The sequence below is a fragment of the Mizuhopecten yessoensis genome, unplaced genomic scaffold (genome assembly GCF_002113885.1).
Source record: "Mizuhopecten yessoensis strain PY_sf001 unplaced genomic scaffold, ASM211388v2 scaffold716355, whole genome shotgun sequence".
Classification (NCBI taxonomy): Eukaryota; Metazoa; Mollusca; class Bivalvia; order Pectinida; family Pectinidae; genus Mizuhopecten; species Mizuhopecten yessoensis.
The window spans coordinates 97,928-109,805 of NW_018480075.1; the positions used below are offsets into that span (position 1 = coordinate 97,928).

At 37.3% G+C, this 11,878-nt stretch overlaps 1 protein-coding gene across 1 annotated transcript; it reads left to right on the forward strand.

Annotated features, from left to right (window-relative positions):
* Positions 1 to 7,038: 7,038 nt before the first annotated feature.
* LOC110443625 lies at positions 7,039 to 8,907 on the forward strand. Its single transcript, XM_021487961.1, has 2 exons — positions 7,039 to 7,102; positions 8,471 to 8,907. Exons 1-2 carry the CDS (start codon positions 7,039 to 7,041, stop codon positions 8,905 to 8,907), a joined length of 501 nt encoding a protein of 166 aa, XP_021343636.1.
* Positions 8,908 to 11,878: the final 2,971 nt, after the last annotated feature.

Consider the following 11,878-nt stretch of genomic DNA (forward strand, 5'->3'; position numbering starts at 1 on the left):
AACACACAATGACACTATACCACAGCGTCAACATACAGGAACAAACATACCACAATGTCAACACACAATGACACTATACCACAGCGTCAACATACAGGAACAAACATACCACAATGTCAACACACAATGACACTATACCACAGCGTCAACATACAGGAACAAACATACCACAATGTCAACACACAATGACACTATACCACAGCGTCAACATACAGGAACAAACATACCACAATGTCAACACACAATGACACTATACCACAGCGTCAACATACAGGAACAAACATACCACAATGTCAACACACAATGACACTATACCACAGCGTCAACATACAGGAACAAACATACCACAATGTCAACACACAATGACACTATACCACAGCGTCAACATACAGGAACAAACATACCACAATGTCAACACACAATGACACTATACCACAGCGTCAACATACAGGAACAAACATACCACAATGTCAACACACAATGACACTATACCACAGCGTCAACATACAGGAACAAACATACCACAATGTCAACACACAATGACACTATACCACAGCGTCAACATACAGGAACAAACATACCACAATGTCAACACACAATGACACTATACCACAGCGTCAACATACAGGAACAAACATACCACAATGTCAACACACAATGACACTATACCACAGCGTCAACATACAGGAACAAACATACCACAATGTCAACACACAATGACACTATACCACAGCGTCAACATACAGGAACAAACATACCACAATGTCAACACACAAGGGGAAGATATCCCATAGCATCAACATATACATAAACTCAATTTAAACTTTTAGGAGATACAGTAGACAACAAACTGTGACTGAAAAAAATGTAAAGACTTTATAAATCTCACAAACATAAAGTGAAGACGAAGACAGGTGCACAGGAAGGCTGTTCTATGGACTTAATGGGACACCTGTCACGACGTCTCCCGTCAAATCCAGGAAAAGTGCGTACAGGTCGGCTGAAATCATGCTAGTTAAATCTGAACAAGAAACAATATACCACAGCGTCAGTACTCTGGGGTAAACTATGAACTTAATATCAATTTAAATAGAAAACATCGGGGACTGGGGAGTCACCAAAACAAATAAAATACCTTTCCTATATTAAATGTATATTTGATTCAGAAATGTCAAAATAACATTTTTTATGGTAATCGACTGTGCCTTCAACACTTTATAGGTTTGATGTTTACCGTTATACAACTAATTACTTTTTACGTATTGCAGATCTATTACATAACAAAGAATATATGGAAACCAGTACGCTTGTGATGGTCCTATGGCTTCTAACCTTTACCACATAGCCAATTTTCCATAAAGATATTCTATCGTTAAACAATAATGCCGTTTTAATGTTTTTAACGTTCGAACAAATTCAGACGTTATTTAAACGTTGAAGTAACATTAAAATGATGTGATTTTTAACGTTGTATTCATGTTACTGCTTTCTTCGTGTTATTAACTTTACATGTACTAACGATATCTAAACATTTCCAAACAAATGTTTGGAAAAAATGTCTGTATAGAACTACATTTTATAATGTCTTTATCAAGAAATGTATCAGTTAAAGAGACTTGTTTGCAAGAAGAAATTATCACCAGCAATATTGACGACAGAATGTTTATGATAAATTGATTATTCGGATTTTTTAATTAACAGATCTAGAAATTTATACATTTTATATATATTATTTTTTGGATAAAAAATATCATACGCGAACCTGTAACCAATAAACGGAATGAAACCTTTTGTACAAGGAAATTGTGATTAATTATTGCTTTTAAATCCCCAAAAGTGAACTATTGGGCCTAAAATGGTGTTAAATTGACATAATTGACATGATTGGTTAAATGAAATTAAGTGTTAGAAACGAACCGTCATTGTTCTAACAAACGTCTCCCTATTGTAGTTTCGGGGTTTTAAACCTGACGATCTACATCCGTTATGAGAATTGAATTACTGTTTCTATCGTTTTGATACAGGTACAGAAAGACGCTAATGTTTCTCAAACAAATCTATTGTGGATAACCAAGATTAAATTTGGAGACGTCTTTAAGCTCAATAATTGTTTTAACTGGATGTATCTTACCATCTGAAGTCGCTGCTCTCACAGGCCACAGTAGGAAAGCCCCGAATGTCAGTCTGCTAGTCAGCTATCATTACAGGAAGACCCTCGGGAACCAAATTAAGGAAACCTTTCATCCCAAACGATTTGAGAGTACAGAGGCAGGTTTCTGTGAAACGCAAAAAAGCAATTTCTTCACGACACAATCTCAAAATAGAACCCAGAACGTTGTCTTTTTTTTTTATTAAATTCCTGTAAACGAAACTTGTTATTAAAATGACATATGTATTATTTCGTTTGACAATTGTAGGTTTGAGGGGTATTCTCCACGACACTAATAATAGTGAAACTGAATACATGTACTTACACGGTACATGTGTACTTTAGAATACAGTGAAATATTTCGACGGTAATTATAACGGATCGAAAGTCACGTGACTATTAATTGTTCCAATGGATCTTTATGTTCTGTAAGTAATATAATTTTAGCGATACATTTTCTTAAATTTCCTTCTTTAAACACTTATTCTCAAGGTTTCACATCGAGAAATGAAAAAACAATCTTCTTTAAATATAAATTCAACAGCTACTCTGTCATGTTGCATTGTTATTGTACATGTGAGGAAGAAAAACAAAACATTGTCAAAAATATAAATATTACTGTAATAATTGATTTTTTTGTCGTGAAATATGCAAACTTGTTGAATATTTTCCGCCAAAAAAATTGCTTCAATTATTATTTATACATGTATGATAATCCGCGTAAACGTAAATGCACCTCTGTTTAGATAGACGCATTTCCGTGGATTTTAATTCACTTAGGAACAACAACCTTTATAAATTTCTTGTTTAATTGTGTCTCTATAAAAGTTGGCGGGATATTTGAATTCACGTGTTCGTCTGTTGGATAACCGACCTCCTCGGTAGTGAAGCGGACGTAAAACCACACAAACAAACAAACAACTTGAAATCACGAAATCGTCTCTCCTCGAGAATAAGCTCTAGGGGAAAAAAAGCTCACGTAACCCGCGTGATTTACAGCAATGCTTTCTTATATTACTTACACAGAGAGCTCACTGTAGTATCGACCAAAGATCTACGCATATGAAGCATTAGATATCACTCGTCCTGGGGTAGACCTAGCACGTAGCGCAGGAACGGACACTGAAACGAAATAAATCAGAGAACATCTCAAAATCATTTTCCATTGCAACTCCGTCAAAGATCCCTTTCCCAATGGAGAGTATTCCCCTTAAGTGATGTGAACTTACAGTCACATTCACTGATTTTTATAGCTGCAATCGTGCAACTTCCCTTGAATGATCTCACTTTACAAGGTTTCTTTTCAAAAAAGATTGATCAGAGATGCAATTAAAATACAATAATTTCGGACAAATTCTCCATCAAAAGAATAGGTCATGAGATTATAAAATGAATATGAAAAATAATTTTAGAATTACTAATCGAATAAGTTATAAAACAGACAAACGAAAATCACATAGCAATGAACTGTCCAGACCGACAGCCCTGTCGCTGCCATGCCATAGATATAATATTTGTATCCTTGAGCGCGTTGACCTGGTGATGTGACTAATCACTACTGGATCGTAAGACGCTCCGCCGGTGATCAGTACGGCTTAAGCTGACATATTCAAGGTCATTGTTGACAAGAAGTAGCTAGCCAATCTATCACGCCGTGGCAAATATAAATCATAGAGCAAAGAAGGGTAAAGGGATCAAGGGAGACCCAATAAGTTTAAAATAAGAAACATGATTTCTCTTTGATCTAAACCGGTCCTGATCAAAGTCGGCTATACGGAGAAGAACCTTAGGTAGAGAACGATTGTTTTAAAGTTTGATATTTTACATGTGCATTTCGTGACGGGCTTTCTAACGGTAGCTCGCAGTGTTCTGACATATACACTAGTACCATTGTTGATGACAATGTATGGTCTACGTTATCTGCTCGGAAACCACTTCATTTCCAGTTGCGTCACGCTGTTTATTAAATATGTGTGAGTATTCACTGGTAAACCTAATTAGTCTAGAACAAATAAGCGTAATTATTGAAGGACAAAAAACTTTAGCATGTGTCTCGAGTTTTGCTATCATATTATATTAATATCCATAATTGTTTAATTTACCAAACATTGAAAGCTTAACCTGATATTTGCCACATCTTGAACAGTTTGTGTTCCGTCAGGGACGCTTGTAATTTAAGGAGTTCCCTTTCATACAAAAAAACACCCTGAATTTTCGTTGTTGTTGCTAAGTAGTAGGGACAAATAGGACATTCATATGCTTTATAGTTTTATAAAAGACAGTTTAAAGTCATTTTTTAAAATTATAGTTAAAACGTGTTAAGCTGACAGTACTTTACAAATATTCAGCGTATGCTCCAGACACAAAGAAATTGCCACCTCAGGCTGATCAGACCCCACCAGCTTCGACCTCTGATCAAAGAGATGATCGCAAAAGCATTGTAAGTTTTCTATTAAGGACACCATCGGGGATCACCATCTTAGTAAGTAAAAACGTTTCTGTAATTTTTACAACAGAAACTTTTCCTTTAAAAGAAAAGGTCCCACTAAGGCCGTAATTTTGGCCATTTGAATGCCGCTATGTTTTGCTCAATATTTTTTTCTGGCAGATTTTATGTTAAAATACAAAAAAACGTATCTAATTTTAAGGAAGTTATTGAAGAATTATGGCATTATAATGACAGAATGGACACAATTCTCGTAATCCGGAAATTATTTTTCTTATATCGCACTAACACATGGAATGTCTCTGAGTATTTCACTAGCAACTCTCGCATAAAATACAACAAAGCACTACTGTGTTCATCAAAAATCGCAAATCTTGGGGGTCATAAATCGGCGTTAAAGACACCCGTCCTTTAACAAAAACAAAAAACAGAGACAAAAAGTAAAGGTTTCCTTGAATAATATTATCTTTTCCCTTTTATCAAGTTAATTCTAGGATTAAATATCAATATTTTAGGCTGAGTTTTATTCATATCAAATTAATGTAAGCGTCCTCGACTAAAGCATCATCACGTCGGAGCCAACAAGTGTTTTAAGTTAGCTCAGAAAACATCACTAACTAATCTACGGAATTCATTTTTATGGGAAAGATTCCAATTTTTAATCTTTTGATCTTGTTTACAATTTCTGTCAGAAACGCATGTTTCTTCACCGTGGTTGTTTTTGCGGAATTTGGATATACTACTTTTGATAGAAATGTATAATATCACACATGTTTATTTAAAAGGAACGTTCATGACCAATATCCAGGTCAATTCAACACTCACGCACTCAGGAAGTGACCGCCACGGAAAGCTAGAAGTGACCACTCTGTAATAATGAATCATTTAAGTGAAGGATCGTCCATTCACGGGAAAATGGTCAAGTAAAGTAGACATGATATTACATAGGAAATCACTGGTCACTTCGGTTAACTGAAATTGACCACTACCACAATACTAGAGTGACCACAAGACGTTAAGCTCACAGTACTCTTCCGCGCTGCGCGTGCTCACGAGACAAGGACAGGGCAAGATTAACTTCGTTACGACAACAGACAAAGCGCATGTCGAAATGATCATTGAATTTGGAATTGAATTATATTTTCTTTCATTAGGACTCCCCTGGGACATAGATGATTCATTTGACATGGTCAAGCCCCATAAATTAATTCCCACAAAGGTAATGTTCCTCATACCTCACAAATGACCAATGACCCGAGTCATGACCCCATGTGGTCAAGGCTTAGGAACCCCAGAACAATTTCAATAAAGCCGGATTTATGACAAGTCGCGCTAATTTGTGGGGTCGTTTAGGAATGGTTTCAAAGAAATCAAGATATGCTGATCTGGGATTCCTATCATAGGGCCATGACAGAAAACTAGAATTGGTGGGTAGGATTGTCAGGAATCTCGTCAAAGAGGCTATAACCGGCAACAATCGCACTGCCATTGTATTCCACTAATGAAGCTCCAGTGATACTAATTACAAAAATGACCTCTTCCTCAACCGGGCCAAATGAAACACGTGTACGGAGAACTCATACCATTAAAACTAAATCCGAACAACGCAATAAAACATACTAATCTCTTTGTTTCAAATGCTAACTGACACTTCTGGAAAGAGCAAAGGCGGGTAAGTGGGCAAAATGGTATATTTTCGGAACGTTGTTAATATTTCAGTTCAACGTGAAGGCGTCATGTTAGATGAAGGTCACCTGGTCGCTATATCGAAAGGAACATTTCAAAAATAGATTGAAGGTCAATCACTGGATGTGGAAGATATCGTACCATCATTGTTAGATTTATTATACGGGTACTGGAAACAGTCTAAGTTATGACATTCAGGATCTGGTAGCGTTACGAAAAAGATTGATAATGTCATCACAAAAGGGCAACACAACGATTCTGAGCGGGAAATACGACGATTTTCACGATTCTTAGAGGGAAATACGACGACTACTATAGAAGACTAGAATGATTTTAACTGCTTCGGAAGAAGATAGTATATTATGTTGTATGCGTTGTTTTCTTTTAATGATTATGAAGTATCGGACAGATTGCTACATGTATTGTACTAACAGGTATGTGTCCTTGTTAAATGATTAAGGAACCGATTACAAAGTGTTTGGTGATTTGGTCACTTGGCTTATCATAAATATGTCCGATTCACTTTTTTAGATTATACAGTATGCAAAGACAAAGTTTCATTTAACAAAGTTTAAACGAAGACATACCGTATATCGTGATATTTTCGCCCACGAAATTTTCGCCCTTCCCCGGTAAAATGAAGTTTCGCTTAGTGTTCCTGCTATTTTGCCTATTACAGAGAATATACTATATATCAACGTTAGTTGCATGCTGTCTACCCTGTTGCGACGACGACTTCGACCAAATTACGGGAAAAATGGAAGTTAAACTGCGGGGAACAATTCATTATGTACCCACAATGCACATCGTCACGCCATCGAGTAACTGATACAGTCAATATAAATAAATTTCACTCTGAATCAATGTAAACAAATCTCATCGACTCGCAGCTTGGATAAGATTAGTTTCAAAGAATAAATGTCCAATAATTAAGGCAAAAGCTGACGTCGATATCTTTGAAACTTTAATCGTCCATTTATTCCGTTAATAGGAATATTTGATAGTTCTTCACCGCATTACAGCAGTAAATTGTTACCTAAACACATTATGGGGTTACACCAGTGATACTTTTCTTCAAAGATCCAGAAAATTTGGCGACATCGCCGACATTTAACAAAATCAAGGGATAGAAAATCGCAATCAAATGAAAATTCTCACGAACGGAGCTAAAGATTTCCTAAAATTTTACACAATACTTTAGAAATAGAGCTCGTTTCTTTTGGTATGAGATTCTCTTTAAGTAAAGTTAGATTATAGTTATTAAAATTCATGATTCAGAGAAAAGAATAAAGAAATACAAAACCGCAAGACTGGAGTGAAAAAAAATGTGATTTTCTGAAATTTGATATTTTGGAGGCAAATGCATGAAGGATGTAAGAGTCTGGGGAATTTCCGGGCTCACAACAGACGCTTCGAAATCTACATCCGGCGATTTATTGAAACACAATCTTTCTTGGCATTTTTGTTGTTATCGATTTTGTTTGAAACATATTTTCTCTATTTAGACATTATAATGTTCATTGCTCAAAAGAAATCTTTAAATTGTTTTGATAAACGTCGGAATTAATTGATATTTATAGGATCGTATAAGGAAAATAAAGATGGATGTTTTGTCATCCTGTCAAAAAACACTGACTGTTTCACTTTTGAATTGCATAACATGACATAGTTTCCAAAAGACATTAAAAGAACATGAGGATGGTCGCGATATTACCAGTAATATTTCTCGTGGATCAAAAGGATTATCTATGGACGAAGATTAAAAATAAAAGTACAGTTACCAGATCCTGACACTTGAGGTTTTCTGTTTCCAAACCTTTATGACCATCCAGGTCTAATTTCAGATCCATTTTTTGAGGAAATGTAGTGACAGTTTGTATATAGCGGGGATCATACAATTTTTTTGAATGAAAAAAAAACCCTTTGATTACGTAGCGGGTTGGATGGGAAGCGCAATTTTGTTAATTAAAGATATAGAGGAAATGACATGCAATAATGTATGCAAATATAGACAGAATTTCAGGCCAACACCATTATTTCATATATTGACGATACATAGGAAGTGGAAGTGACGGTCAGCGCCATATTGTATATTGACGATACAGAGGAAGTGATAGTCAGCGCCATATTGTATATTGACGATACAGAGGAAGTGATAGTCAGCGCCTAATTGTATATTGACGATACAGAGGAAGTGACGGTCAGCGCCATATTGTATATTGACGATACAGTGGAAGTGCTAGTCAGCGCCATATTGTATATTGACGATACAAAGGAAGTGATAGTCATCGCCATATTGTATATTGACGATACAGAGGAAGTGATAGTCAGCGCCATATTGTATAGTGACGATACAGAGGAAGTGATACATTATTTAGTCAGCGCCATATTGTTTATTGACGATACAGAGGAAGTGACGGTCAGCGCCATATTGTATATTGACGATAAAGAGGAAGCGACGGTCAGTGCCATATTGTATATTGACGATAAGGTGGAAGTGACGGTCAGCGCTATATTATATATTGACGATACAGAGGAAGTGCTAGTCAGCGCCATATTGTATATTGACGATACAGAGAAATTGACGGTCAGCGCTATATTGTATATTGACGACAAGAGGAAGTGATAGTCGGCGCCATATTGTATATTGACGATACAGAGGAAGTGACGGTCAGCACTATATTGTATATTGACGATACAGAGGAAGGGATAGTCAGCGCCATATTGTATATTGACGATACAGATGAAGTGACTGTCAGCGCCATATTGTATATTGCCGATCCAAATAAGTGACAGTCAGCGCCATATTGTATATTGACGACACAGAGGAAGTGACTGTCAGCGCCATATTGAATATTAACGATACAGAGGAAGTGAAAGTCAGCGCCATATTGTATATTGACGACACAGAGGAAGTGACTGTCAGCGCCATATTGTATATTGACGATACAGAGGAAGTGATAGTCAGCGCCATATTGTATATTGACGACACAGAGGAAGTGACTGTCAGCGCCATATTGTATATTGACGATACAGAGGAAGTGACAGTCAGCGCCATATTGTATATTGACGATACAGATGAAATGGAAGTGACGGTCAGCGCCATATTGTATATTGACGATACAAATAAGTGACAGTCAGCGCCATATTGTATATTGACGATACAGAGGAAGTGATAGTCAGCGCCATATTGTATATTGACGATACAGAGGAAGTGACAGTCAGCGTCATATTGTATATTGACGATACAGAGGAAGTGATAGTCAGCGCCATATTGTATATTGACGATACAGAGGAAGTGACAGTCAGCGCCATATTGTATATTGACGATACAGAGGAAGTGATAGTCAGCGCCATATTGAAAACGTTTGGTCCCCGTGTACACATTATATATTGACACTAGATGGCGTCGTGATCCCCGCTGTCACTAGAGGGCGTCGTGGCCCCCGTGTACACATTATATACTGACACCGGATGGCGTCGTGGTTCCCGTGTACACATTATATATCGACACTAGAGGACGTCGTTGTCCCCGTATACATATTATATATTGACACTTGATGGCGTCGTGATCCCCGTGTACACGATGAATACTGACACTAAAGGGCATCGTGATCCCCGTGTAGACATTACAAAAATGTATATACTGACACTAGAGTACGTCGTTGTCCCCGTGTAGACATTATATATCGACACTAGAGGGCGTCGTGGTCCCCGTGTACACATTATATACTGACACCAGAGGGCCAAGGTGTTTCCATGCACATGTACATATAGGATACATGTCAATGCCAGATGGGGGAATTGTCATTGTTCGGTCCTTGTGGAATAATTTCCCACTCTGTCCCTTTTACAAAGTAACGTGACCTACATTTGTACTGACTGCCGGCAAATTCGCCATGAAACATGTAATACATGTACCAAGTGTCGATGTGTATTTATTACATTTGACTTTTATCAAAAGAATACAAGAACCCAAATGTAAAAGATCGATCTCTGAGTTACATCGATATAAAAGCGCCACTGATGCAATTATACACCCAGTTCAATTAAAACTGATCCGGGCATCATTTTCAATTCATATTCAATACCCACTTGAACAGTCTAGATAAATATAATCAGATCATGCTAGAATATTGAATAATCTGATTTCGCCCATCGGCTTTCGTCAAGTCGATAATAGAACGGAGCATTGATTTCAATTCCGCAAGGTTCGTACATATACACGCAAATAATCTGGTGTCGCGACTTCGGAATTCTGATTCCGTTTCTAAATGTTACTTTCGTGAAAATGACGTCAGATTGAAGGTAATCAAATCGTGTCTGATGACTATTTCATAAGCTCCCTAAGATTGCCTGTTTTAGAACTTTTCTCGAGCTTACAAAATCCGTTTAACCGAGGATAAAAGGTGATGGGTGTGACACGAGAAACTCCGAACGTCGCCATATTGAGTTAAATGTATTTATAAATTTACATCCTTGAAATGAATGGTTTAACAAATCTCTGTATCTTTTTGTTCTAAGTGACCTTTATGTTCACATATGTATTAATCAGTAAATACCCGATTACTGTCTGCATCTATGTGACAGCCCAATACATCTCTCGTGTTTCACATCAATGGCCGGTACAGACTCGCAACGTTCAGTGCAGCGGTCTGATAGCAATTTAAATGTAAAAGGGAAACAAAAATAGATAGGTAATCGAACTATTTCAATACATCGCTGCAGCTTTTGCTAATCTTTAAACATTGTACGTAATTGTACATGTATGTGTGTACTGTACATGATGCCGGTCAAAACGATTAGGTTGTGTTGTCTAATCCAAGTCTTCAGTAGATAATGGACAAACGCAGGTGTGATTCAATCAACGCTGTAATGTCATTCCAGAAAATTCAGATAATGTGTACATCAATCTGCATTGAGATATACTTCACTAAGGGAAGATATCCATGTCAAGTAGTGCCCTCTGTACTTCATTAAGGGTAGATATCCCTGTCAGGTAATGCCCTCTGTACTTCATTAAGTGTATATATCCCTGTCAGGTAATGCCCTCTGTACTTCATTAAGGGTAGATATCCCTGTCAGGTAATGCCCTCTGTACTTCATTAAGGGTATATATCCCTGTCAGGTAATGCCCTCTGTACTTCACTAAGGTTATATACATTTGTATGTATCGATTGTGTATTTAATTACTTAAGTTTGTATTTCTACCAAAATTGCACCCCTCTCATCCTTTGTTGGAATAGGTTTGGTGCGTGCTTAGCGTCCTATTTATAGATTTCTGTGGTGAAGGAAAACCGGAGTCCCCGTGGAAAAACCACTGACCTGCAACCAGGACCTGGCGACTTCCCCTACGTAGGCCTTGCACCAGTTACCCAGTGGTGGAGGTCTAGTGATCGCAGACAGTCAGACGCCATCGCGGCTGGAATGGGTCGATTGCCGATGACCAGATCCATTTAAAGATCGCAGTTCCCTTGGTTAAATGTGTGTCTGGCCTGTTATTTTTTCTTTCCCGTTACTCTGGTACATATATCTGTTAATTAACCCAAACAAGACAGTGAGCAACATCAACAAGCTCGTTCGGAAAATCACTAGTA